Here is a 13,602-nt window from a genome sequence, read left to right as displayed (position 1 = left end):
ATTGAAATTTAAAAATGTCACAAAAAGGTGTTGCACTCCTGACAATTTTAGCATCATTTTTGGGCATAACTTTTCTGTTAATTGAGATATCAACGAGATATTTGGCAGGTATTTAGACACTATCTAAAGACATATGCTGAGACATAGAAATCTATTTTCATTGCATGTATTTTTAGTGTGGGTTGATAAATATGCGTTTGGTCATTTTTTTTTTAATTCACCCATATTTTTCAGAAAAACAATGCTTCCTACCCCACAATGGCCAGTATAAAAAGTTAATTTTGGTTGAATTATGAAGGAATATGAGCATGTTGACCTCCAATATGGCGGCCAATGGGAAATAATTCTTGCTAATTTGGGCCTATACTGAAAACTATCTATTGAATTTTCAACAAGATGGCTTGTGTTAAAAAATCATGAAGACCAAAACTAAATAAAATCAATTCTATATGAATTAGTTTGTAAACAGACAATGATAATGGTAGTGTTGCTTCATCCAACTATCAGCACATGGCTGATAAATAATGAAATAACAGTGTTAACTGTAGGTGGCATTTGTCAAAAGTAGGTGGCATTATTTTTACTTGATATATCAACAGTAGGTGGCATTATTTATACTTGACATGTCAACAGTAGGTACCATTATTTTTACTTGATACGCCAAATCTTATGTAATTTTCAATTGAAATTGCTGAAAAGCATTTAAAATTAATGCAAGAAATCATGCATTTTCAATTCAAAAACAATTTTTTTTCACAACATAATTAAATTTGTCTACAGTATATGTAATAAATGTTGTTTCTTGACACATACAAACACACACAAAACCTCTTTCTGAAAGATACAAACTGCGCTTTATAAATTTACATGTAAGTTACAGTTCTATCAAAGATATTTTTGCATTTTAGATCATAGGCTGTACACTATTCGAAATAATGAAAAATAGTTTTAAATATTTACCATTTTGGAAGAAGTATCAGTAAATTAGAAATTTGACACAATTTGTGTATAGATTATCAAGAAAAACATACAGTCCAAATTATATCTAATGTGTTTTCACCTAGTAAATGCTCTTTTCAGTATTAAACAATGTACAACTATACAGAAATAATGATTAATATGTGGAAAATAATAAACAACATTCACAAGCACCAGTAAAAGCAATAAAGAAATGCAAGCTAAAATTAATTTGAATAATCTATGAAACTTTACATAAACTCCACTGAAATGTCATGACTTGTAATAATAACCTGACTTACAAGATTCACTTGTGTTTGTTTGAAATTGAGATGAGCATACAACAGGACCCCAATATCTTTATGGCCTGCATCCATGGCTATTTTCAGGGGAGTGCAGTTTTCCTACAGGAATACAACATGCATATACAACATAAAATTGCATAATATACAACTCATTATCACATGTTTATATATCTTCCTGACCAATTTAGTATACAAGTGGAGAGGTTGGGGGGGGGGGGGTAATGTCCCCTATCCAATAATTCTGCTAATACATATAAAATACATGGTCACTGTCCTGAAATATAAGCGATATTTGGGCGAGGGTAAGAAAACGAGATAGAGGGCGAGGCTTGCCGAGCCCTCTATCACGTTTTCGACCAGAGCCCAAATATCACTTATATTTTAAGACAGCATCCATGTATTTTGTTTATCCTGCAATATATTTTTAAATCAGACCTTTAAAACGAGCTATTTTTCAACCGAGTCAGGTACATCTCTGCAGTTGAAACTAAGACGCCATGGCGTAAACATTGCAATATATATGACATCACAATGCCTTTAGAATGTCGGAATACATGCACGGGGCTTTATTAGGGCATTGACCAAATAAAGCTTTGGTTTATTAGGTTACCTTTATTAGGTCAATGCAAGGGGTAGTTGCAGGATAAATTGTATTATACCATACAAAAGAAAACAAAGCAAATTATTGTGATGTCCCTTCAGTAAAGTTTATTGACCTATTCTTTGCTTGTTAAGGAATTTCTGTTTAGTTGTCAACCCACACCACCACTCAAAAGTAACCTGAAATTGCTTCCTATGGGCCTATTTCCTTATACAGTACTTTAAGCAGCAAAAAATTGATGATGTTAATTATTATAACATGAGACATCTGATGAGAAAAACAAACGGAGTAATAATTTTTTTCAAAAACATTAAAATTATGTAAAAACATGTGATAAAAATTAAGAATCTCCCTTGTTTTGTGATTGGATATGATTGTTATTCAACTTGTGCATGTTCTTTATCTCCTTGTCAATGACTCCTAGATACAAAACAAACAACTTGGATTAAAATCATATCAAGTCACATATCATGGGCTCTAGATCCTTTATATATATTGTGTGCTGGTTATAACAGCGCTGAATCTCTTCAGCTGTGTACCTGCCCGTCACCTGGTTTCTGGGGGTGTTGGGGATGTTACCCCTTCCATAATTTATGCCAAAATTTCTGTATAAATGGACAAAATTTTGATGATTTTTGAACATTCTGGATGTCATTATTCCAGAAAACTAATAAAGACAACAAAAAAGGAAATCATTTTGTTTCAAAAAAAAGTAAATTTTCCAATATTTTTTTTTTATAAAAAGAAGGTTGAAAGGGGGGGGGGGGGGGGGGGGGGCAATTGCACTAAACATATATCTTGCTTGGTATGTCCAATTGTGAAAAAATAGAAACATGCTGTGATAAATATTTTAGCATGCAATTAAGTAAATATGATAAAATCTACCATAAAAGATCAGTATTCATGGATTATTTAAGGGTGATGTAAAAGCTGATTGTTTTCTGATGGCAGTCATATTTGACCAAATTAGAGGGCTCCAAGAGACAGAATTTTTGTCTACAATAGCAATTTTTACAATATAATCGCTTAAAGCCTTGAAAACTAAGACCTGAGGGATGCATTGGAATGTAAATACAAAGACAAAATAATTGAATTTCACTCTTTTAAGATCCAAATGAGTGAAAAATTCTCGAAAAGGGACATTAAACAACATACAAACAAACACTCTTTTAAGAGTTTTTAAAAACTTATTTCATTTCTTTGGAGGGAAATTTTTCTCATTCTTATTTTTTATGAGTGTTGTCAACGAGTACCTGGTTAACTGTTGAACGATGCAAGTATTGATTAATAAAACTGCTACTCGGTTACTCGGATATACAGATATTTCAATGTGTATATAAGAATAAAAATATTCTGTTGTTAAATGTACCGTATTTGGTTGAATACACACTTTTTTCCTAGAAAATGTTTTTGTGAGAAAGGGGTGCGTATTTTACACCACAATAGGATTTTGATAGTTTTTCTTTCAGGTGAAACATGGCTATCATATGGACATATCGTAGTATTACCTAGAGACATGGGCAATTTCATGTTGTTTATCGCTGTATTTAAAACCTCGGAAAATTATTGTTGGAACGTAGGCTTGTTGAAAATGTTATATTTATAATCTTTTGATAATGATAATCTGTTGTTAAGTGATATTAAAAACAAGTTACAATTAATTTGAGCTGCATATTCATCGTCTCCATGTAGGCCGCCATTGACAATGTTATTAGTCCCCTACCGGTGAAACCGGAGGGGACTATAGGTTTCCTCTGAGTCTGTCCGTCCGTCTGTCTGTCAGTCTGTCCCACTTGGTTTTCCACACTTTTTTCCTAAACGCTTGTAGATATTGAGCTGATTTTTGGTATGTGAGTGTATCTTGATGAGTTACAGATCAAGTTTTCATTTCGTTCCACTTCATTGATTTTTGACAGAATTACGGCCTTTTCAATTTTTCAGGGTTTTCCGCATTTTTTTTCTAAACGCTTTCAGATATTGAGCTGATTTTTGGTATGTGACTTAACCTTGATGAGTTACAGATCAAGTTTGAATTTCATTCTGCTTATTGATTTTTGACGGAATTATGGCATTTTCAATTTTTAAAGGGAACCAGATTACACTTGCCAGTAGGGGAAAAGTATTGCTAACGCAATACTCTCAGAATGCTTGTTTATAGATGATCACACATTCCTTCGCCACGTGCTTGCGTAACCAAAGTACACATGTACCTTATCAGACACTCGGTTGGGAAAAAAAAAAATAATTGAGCAATTTTATAATGAAATACAATAAATCAACATTCATTTTGGGTTTTAAATAACGCGGTGAAAATTCATTTCAACATAAACACCCTACTATACCATGAATACCACTGTATACTATATGTCCCAACCGAAGCCAATGTTGTGAACACGTGCGCTTGTCACTTGATCTCAACATGTCCCTCCAGGCAAATAGATTGTCTACCAACTCCTTAGCATTGTTTTTACAGTTAGAGCACTGATTATTTACTGCCCTTATTATTGGCTTTGATCGTTTTCTTTGTTAAAATTCAGGGGTCGATTTTCAGCCTTCGTACATTATCTTTCGTATGAACTTGTGTTGATTATGACACATAAAACAGTTAAACACTTGTTAAATATAATTTTATTTTAATTACCTTATATTTATCGGCCTCTTGTTAAATTAATTAAGAGTGTAAAATGGACAAATATGGAATCTGTTAAAACTTAAGTGTTATAGTAACTCGTGCTCTGTAGAAAATAAGACATCTGCGAAGTTTACCTAGATGTACAAAGACATGATTTATACCGTGTCGATCTGTTCAAACTAAAATTTAACAGTATTTCGTGCTTTGTTGAAATAAAACTATTAAGGATAAAGACAACGTGTAATGCCACGATTGCTGTTAGCTAAAAATAAAATACAAGAGGCCCAAGGGCCTTAACGGTCACCTGAGTATAATAAAACAATTTCAAGGATGCATAGAGTATAAAATGAACTGAAAGGTGAAGCTTTGTTGCCCAAAAGCAAGAAAAATAGGGTGATCATGATCAACAAAATAATTGGTCTTAATATTCATTAACAGTTAATAAATTAGGTTCTAATCTGTTCCCCATTTATCACTATCACTATACAGTATATTAACAAATTATCAATGCTTCTGTACTATTTTAATCCTTTGTTGAAATCTCTTACATTGGCATCTCTTGGTCTTTGATGAATATTTAATAAGACAAGTTATTCTTGTCTCATTTTTATTTATCTACTACTTACAAGTCTATCTGATCATTAAAACTATGAAAGTACTTTTTGTATTATACAATAAAAGTTTTTGCATAATTCTCTTATTCTAATTACCTTTCAAGTACATTATTTACAGTGATAAATTATCAAAAGTAAATGGCAAAGGGGAATAACTCCTCTCAGTAGAATACAAACTAATAGAGCCCTGGCCAGGACCAGAACACTTGACCAAATGGTCCAGAAGTTCAAAAATCTGGTAAAAATTCCCTTCCTTATAAAAACTTTACTCTGTTTGCCTCAGATATGCCCAGGTGTGGAGAAGATTTTTAAATAAATAATGCATTTTTACTACAGATTCACTATATTATCAATAGAGCCCCCCCCCCCCCCAAACACCAGAGTTTCTGACCCTGGGACCATATGTTTGCTCATCATCACTTTGTTTATCTTCTTAACACTAAGGAGCAAACAGGATTATTTAATAGAATTAATGCATTTTCACTAAATTATCAAGAGCCCCACCCTCACACCAGCACATCTGACCCAGGGGTCATGAAATTCACTACTCTGGAAGAAGCACACTTGCTCATCATAACTATACACTTAGCTTCTTTGCTTTTTTAACCAGAAGAAGAAAAGAATATTTTCAAAGAAATTTTGCTTTTTCACTTTATAATCAATAGAAGCCCCCCCCCCCCTCCCTTCACCAGAACCCTTAAACCTGGGGTCATAAAATTCACAATTTTGGAAGAGGCATCCTTGTGTATCATAACAATGTACTTTAGCCTGTTTAAGCAATACCCAGGGGCAGAGAAGAAGATTATCAAAAAAATAATTCACCTTCACTATAGGATCTATATAGCCCCGCCCTAGCACCAGAACTCCTGTCCCCGGGGCCATGAATTTCACAATTTTGGAAGAGGCATCCTTGCTTATCATAACAATGTACTTAGTTTGTTTAAATAATACCCAGGTGCAGAGAAAAAGATTTTTAAAGAATTAAAACATTTTCACTTTATAATCAATAGAGCCCCGCCCTAACACCAGAACCCCTGATCCAGGGGCCACAAATTTCACAATTATGAAAGAGGCATCCTTGATTATCATAACTATGTATTTAATGTGTTTCAATAATACCCAGGAGTAGAGAAGAAGATTTTCAGAGGATTAATGCATTTTCACTATATAATCAATAGAGCCCTGCCCTAACACCAGAACCCCTGACCCAGGGGCCATGAAATTCACAATTTTAAAAGAGGCACTCTTGCTCATCATAACTATGTACTTAGTTACTGAATTTAATACCCAGGAGCAGAGAAGAAGATTTTCAAAGGATTAATGCATTTTCACTATATAATCAATAGAGCCCTGCCCTAACACCAGAACCCCTGCCCCTGGGGCCATGAAATTTACAATTTTTTGAAGAGGCACTCTAACTCATTATAACTATATACTTAGTTAGTTTATTTAATACCCAGGAGCAGAGAAGAAGATTTTCAATGAATTAATGCATTTTCACTATATAATCAATAGAGCCCCGCCCTAACACCAGAACCCCTGCCCCTGGGGCCATGAATTTCACAATTTTGGAAGAGGTACTCTTACTCATCATTACTATATACTTAGTTAGTTTATTTAATACCCAGGAGCAGAGAAGAAGATTTCCAAAGAACTAATGCATTTTCACTATATAATCAATAGAGCCCCGCCCTAGCACCAGAACCCCTGCCCCTGGGGCCATGAATTTCACAATTTTGGAAGAGTCACTCTTACTCATCATAACTATATACTTAGTTAGTTTATTTAATACCCAGGAGCAGAGAAGAAGATTTTCAAAGAAATAATGCACTTTCATTATATGATCTATATAGCCCCGCCCTAGCACCAGAACCCCTGACCCTGGAGCCATGAATTTCACAATTTTGGTAGAGGACTCAATGCTTATTACAATGATGCCAACAGTTTGACTGCTTGATGTCCAGGAGTAAAGAAGAAGATTTTTAAAAATTTCATTAATTTTGGTGGTTTTAGCCCCACCCCTCAGGCCCCAGGGGGGCAGGGACCATGAAATTCACAATTTTTGTTCCCCTTCACCCATAGATGCTATATGCCAAATTTAGTTGAAATTGGTTGAGCGGTTTCGGAGAAGAAGCTAAAAATGTTCAAATGTTAACGCACATCGCACGACGACGGACAAAAACGGATAGTAATAGGTCACCTGAGTGACTCAGGTGACCTAAAAATGCAATAATATTTCGTGCTTTCTTGAATAAAATCATTATCACACGAAGATTTAACAGCACCGTTTAATGGGACATTTTGTGCTTTGTTAAAATTAATAAAATTATACCGCAATTTTTTAAGACAATGTTGCCGTAAGCTTAAAAAATGATTTATAATGCAAAATTTATTATTTCCATGAATAATACTGCCATGCTTAAATTCAGAAGTACCGTAAGCTCTGAAAACAAAGTCCGCATACGAAAAGTTACCGTGCTTATATTTTCAATACATTATTCCCACAAAGATTTTAAGTTAAAATTACCGCGATGTAAAAAAGACAACATTACTGCCTGGTCAATTTTTTGACAGCGTATAATACAACCAAACTGTGTTTTTTCCCAAATTTTGAAGCCAAAAAAACGGGGGTGCGTATTTTACACCAATGCATATTATATTCAGCCAAATACGGTATACCAACATGTCACCAATTTTATTAACTGTTAGTCTCAGTCTCACATTTTCTAAATACGATCGATTTGTTTTGATTCGTTTTCACAGTGTAATTAATTACGGGCCTTGATTACCAACCTCATTAATTATACCTATAAACCAAAATGACACTCAAAACATCAAACTCATTGAGATATTTTCAAAGAAAGGCTGATTTTATATCTGTGCAGTGTAAATATGTTAAATGGAATCATATTAAAAGCAGGCAAACAGTCAGCTATAATGGAGTATTTTCTTGAACAAACTGCACTTTTTCCAGTGACATTCGAGAACAAAATCTATTTATATCAAAGATCTGTGTTTATAATTGAAATAAAAGATAAGCTAAATTGTAAAGAAGTTACATTTATTACAGTTACTATAGTAAATGTATATCATGAGCAAGGATGTTTTCAAATGTTCAGGTGTAATGTAAAAAAAAAAAATCTCCGAGTAACTGGGTACTCGATCGGAAAAGTGAGTAACCGGTTACTAAAAATTGTCCGATTTGACAATGCTATTCTTTATTCAAACTTTTAAAAAATATCTTAGAAGAAATACATTTTACTCCTCCCACAGAAAAAAAATTAAGCCAAAAAGGCAGGCAATTTTTAAAACTTATATTAATTAAAAAGAATTAATCTGGATTTCAAAATAAAGTAAATCTTATTTAGTTAGGGTTGCAATTTTTAAACATACAGAGTTATCCACACAGATACCAATTTTAATGTTTTCAATTAGAAAAAGTTGAAAGACTTTGATCAGCTATACCTTCCCTGATTTTAAATTCTTAAAGTAAGATCGCTAAAACATATCAAAAACATCAACTTTTGCTAAATACTTAATTCAAACAAAATTCAGAACTTTCAAGTGAAACATTTGTAAAACATGTCATAAGGTCAAACTTAAAAATTGAGGGTGACAAAGTTAGACTTTTAGTCTTTATATATTAAACATAATCAAGGATACTTTGAGGCAAATTTTTGGTAAAATGCAAGAAGTATACAACATGTGACCTGGTGCAGATGAAGATCAATTGACTGACTTAATTTAAACATAGGAAGCATTAAAGGGATATGTATAATATCCCACTAAATGATATGTGTAACTCTTACATTATCAGCTATAGTGGCATCACAATCTGGGTGAGCCAGCAGAATTTTGACAATATCTGTATGACCATGTTCACATGCACACATCACCGCTGTGGAGCCTTCATTGTCTTGGGCGTTCACATTAGCACCAACATCTAACAACATCTGAACCATCTCCTTCCTACCCTGGCTAACAGCTAACATGAGTGCTGTCTGTCCATCCTAGGAAACACATGGTTGTAAAACTTGTGCTGTTAATAGTATTCACACACTATCAGATTGAATTGGGCACCACATTATTTTGACTTACTCAACAAGAGAAAAAGAGTTTCTCACACTATGATCAGTTAACTCCAACCTGGATGTGAAACTCTGGGCTTGTATGATGAAAATTAATACTTTGGTAAGGACTCAAGAGTACTTAAGAAAATAAGGTACACTTATGTAAATAATATTGGCCCTGCTGTCCTTGATGAAATTTTCAAGATTTTTCCTCTATACATTCTTCCTCTATTGTGGTGCCATCCTATCATGATTTGCACAAACTTCAATCTACACTATATCAGGAATATTTTACATGTTTCCTCTTTTCTGGCCCATTGGTTTTTAAGAGGAAGATTTTAAGTTTTTCCCTATGTTTTCTTCTGTAAAAGTTTGATTGCCCATTGTGGCCCCATCCTACCTCCAGGGGTCAAGTTGTGAACAAACTTGAATCGGCACTTCTTGAGAATGCTTGCATCTTCATATGACTAATCAAGATGATGGGTTTTTTTTTAGAAGATTAAAAAAAATCTTTTCTTTTTGATTTGAACAAAATTACAGAAAGTTTTCACAAAAGTTTTATCTTTTCTGACCCAGTGGTGTATGATACATTATCATAGGACACCAACTTAATTATGTCTTTTCAAGACATCTCCCCTTTAAAAAGAGTGTGACTCTTCATTTCAACTAATCTAAATCCCCTTAACCCAAGGATACTTGATGCCCAAAGCACCTTTGTTAAACCCTGAGTCCAGTGTATCATATTTTGTAGACATTTTCTTAATCTCAATGGACCTGCCCATATACTAAAAAGTGCTGTGTCATGACCTGCAGGTGATGAGAAAAGCTCATCTAAGGTATAGTTCAGGTGAGCTAAAACAGTTAGAATCACTTTCTTTCAGATTGCAACACACCCAACCACAAAGATATATCAGAGAACAGATGTACATGTATTTATATTTTGGCAATTTACAAAATGTTGCATTAGGAGAAGACTATTTAAGTTTAAGTTTCTGAACTTGTGTCTGATCCTTTTGACTCTTTATCAATAAAATATGTTCAACTCTTCAGATAACTATAGGTTTGATAATTTCAGATCTTGCAATGTTTATGATTTGAAAACAAAAATGCTTAGTTTAAACAAATTGGTAGAAAGAAAACACTAAACCATAATACAGCCTACAGAATATGGATGTATTATTATTCAAACATGCTTTCCATTCCACATTAATTTAAAAGTACCTTGGAAGCCACAATACAGTCAATAAGATATTGAGTGAATGATTATTCAAACATTCTCTTCATCTCATACAGTATTACCTTGGAAGCCTTGGCATTGACATCTCCCATTGAAAAAAGTCTCTGGATAACATCCTGTTGTCTGTCTGTCTGTGGGTAAGCCAATGTAGCCAACATGGTGGCAGTATATCCTGCTTTGTTCTGTTTGCTCAGATCAATTGCACCTGTATCCAGCAGTAAACTCACTATGTCATAGTTACTATGGGACACTGCATAGTGTATGGCTGTATTACCCTATAACAATATACCATATGAACAGATCACATTTTTATACATAAACCATGAAGAATTTGAACTTCTGTTTTTATCTCATTAATCTTTTAAGACATTTTCATATACTTTAATGAAAATATCCTTTTACAGAACCAGAGGCTGACAGACTTTAAAGTCACACAAGTATAATACAACCCCATAAATGATCCATGGAATGGCAACTTGATAATTTTATAATAAAGCAAAATAAATTGATAGAGGAAGGTATGTTAAAATTCAACCAGAAGTCTCTGATAAGAATTACTTATGACAAAGCACTTGGACTTGAAACTAAGACAAGAGGCCCATTGGCCACAATACTCACCAAAATCAATATAGCCCTGCTGTTCTTCATCAGCAGATATTTTCTATCATAAATTCCTATGTAAAACTTCTATTCCTCTTATGATCCCATCCTACCATGATGATCATAATTTGAACAAACTTGAATCTACATTACTGAGAATGCTTCTATATTTACATGATTAATCACAAATGCAGGGTTCAACACTAACTTTTTTACCTTGGTGGACCGCAGGTCCACTATAGTCAAAAATTATTGGTGGACATTCTTAAATTCTGGGGGACCTTCATAAATGTTTGAATTAATGAATGAATTCATTACACAAGGCTTGAAACTAACTTATGTACCCAGTCCAGTCAGACTAATAAAGTATAAGTTAACCAGTCAACAGAATCAAATCAATTAGTCAGGAGTTTTCAACAATATTGTTAAACATATTTTCAATAATTAAAAAAAGAACACAATCTATATCTTCAAACAATGGTAAAAACCTGCATTTATTTCGCTTCCAACGGTAGATAAAAGTTAAATCCTAATTGTTCATATAAACAAGTGAATTTTTCATGTATCTATGGCTAAATTTTTTTTTACTACGATGCAAAACAAAAGTATATGTGTTTATTTATTATTTATATGTATTTATTTATTATTATTTTTAATTATTATTCATTCAAATAAACTGCGATCATATGATTCTTTTATGTGATATTATGTATAGCAGAAAAAAAAACAGGAACTGCAGATACATGTAATGTATTCATAAAATATAAATCACACCTGTTTGAAGATCTAAAATATAAACAATGCATATATAAATACAGCTGTAAATCAATTCTAATTATCTCTAGACCTGGCCATCAGTGTGCGTTCAGGTGTGAAGTGATTTCCTATTACCCAGTGCACATTTTCACACCTTTCTGTGCATTAAACAAACAAAGGACTGACTGACTAATCGGGCACGAATTTTACATGCTTCTTTTTCAAGGTCCGTGTTGAATGTTCTTGCATCTCAATGTTATTGTTATTGTAGTCATCAATATTATATGTAAAATACATAATTAGTCACTAGGTTCTCCTGATTAAAACAAATATTACCATATTCATTTCTTGTAACAAGTTTGGATGAATGAATCGTTTGATTTACGGATGTCGATTTTTAGGAAAAAAGGAATTTTACTGTGTTTTTAAATACAGTGTTTAAATTTTAAGTGGACCGACGGTCTTGCTGTTCTTGAGAAGATATTTAAACACATATTCCTATGCAAAACATTTCCCCTTGTTGTGGCCCCACCCAGAGGTCATGATTTGAACAAACCTGAATTTTCACTACTTTCAATACTTCCATATCTATATGACTTATCATGGTTTTGCTGTTCTCAAGAAAATGTTTAAAAGATTTTTTCCAATATGTTCCCATGTCATACTTTGATCTCTAATTATGGTCCAACCCAAACCCTGGGGGGTCAAGATTTGAACATGAGGATGCTTTTATATCAATGTGACTAATCACATCTTTGCTGTTCTTGAGCAGAAGATTTTTTAACCATATATTCCTGTGTAAAACTTTTATTCCTGACTATTGCCACATCCTATCCAGAGGATCATAAATTGAACAAACTTGATTCTTCACTACCTGAGGATGCTTCCATATCAATATGACTAACCATGGCTTTGCTGTTCTGGAGAAGATTTTTTCCTATATATTCATCATCTTTGCTAGCCAAGGGTTTCTGATCAATACTCTCCTCATAAGCCCTTGTCATACGGTGTTAAAAAAAGTTGGGATTTTTTTCTCAAGTTGTGATTAGAGTTGATCAACATCGTTTGACCAATCAGCAATTGTTTTTTGTAAATGACGATATTTGCGTTCGGGATATATCTTGACTCTTTAATATCGGTAATGTAAAACACAAGTAAACAATGATCCGTAAGATAACATGCCATTCTATGAATAGCTATATGGTGTCATCCAATATCTAAAGCTACGTGCAAAATATGTGATTAAGAATCTATACTGAAGATGTAGATTTGCATTTTTACATGTTTAAATAAAAATTAACATAACTCGATACCTTCTTGTTAATTATTCTATAAAAACAAAATTTTTTTAAATACGCTTTTTATTTCTGTCGATGACGCAATCTGTGCGTACCTGGTAAGAAACATGATCACGTGACAAAATCAATCCCGTCTTTTGTCAGCACAGTATGCCAAGGGTTTATGAGGAGAGTAGCGTATCAGAAACCCTTGGCTAGCGAAGATGATATATTCATATGGAAAACTTTTATCCATCCCCAACTGTGACCCATCCTACCTGCAAGAGGTCATAATTTGAACGAACTTGAACTAACACTTTGAATGTTTGAATTTTTTTTTTGGCCTAATGTTCCTTGAGAAGATGTCTTAAAAGATGCCAATAATTTTCACTAATTCTTCATTATCTCCCCTTGAAAGATGGTGTGGCCCTTCAATTAAACAAATTTAAATCCCTGTCACCTCAGGATGTTTTGTGGTAAGCTTTGTTGAATTTGGCTCAGAGGTTCTAGAGAAGATGTCAAAAATGTGAAAAGTTTACAGATAGACATAAGA

At 33.5% G+C, this 13,602-nt stretch overlaps 1 protein-coding gene across 5 annotated transcripts in view; it reads right to left on the bottom strand.

The window, feature by feature from the left end:
* The window catches only part of LOC133190566 (uncharacterized), an 83,550-nt gene that overhangs the window by 22,274 nt on the left and 47,674 nt on the right, over window positions 1–13,602 (bottom strand). For 3 of the 5 annotated variants that reach the window (XM_061326260.1, XM_061326261.1, XM_061326264.1), the window contains exons 6-8: window positions 10,479–10,691; window positions 8,919–9,119; window positions 1,260–1,361 (exon numbers count right to left, since the gene is read on the bottom strand). In XM_061326260.1, the coding sequence (XP_061182244.1) occupies window positions 1,260–1,361; window positions 8,919–9,119; window positions 10,479–10,691 (516 nt within the window). The remainder of the gene's footprint in view (window positions 1–1,259; window positions 1,362–8,918; window positions 9,120–10,478; window positions 10,692–13,602) is intronic. The other 2 variants (XM_061326263.1, XM_061326265.1) reach the window with 2 other exon arrangements.

Source organism: Saccostrea echinata, unplaced genomic scaffold, assembly GCF_033153115.1.
Source record: "Saccostrea echinata isolate AGI-Se365-2 ecotype Australia unplaced genomic scaffold, CSIRO_AGI_Sech_v1 ptg000022l, whole genome shotgun sequence".
Classification (NCBI taxonomy): domain Eukaryota; kingdom Metazoa; phylum Mollusca; class Bivalvia; order Ostreida; family Ostreidae; genus Saccostrea; species Saccostrea echinata.
The sequence above is the reverse complement of the archived record's forward strand: the minus strand, read 5'-3'. Positions and strand labels throughout refer to the sequence as shown.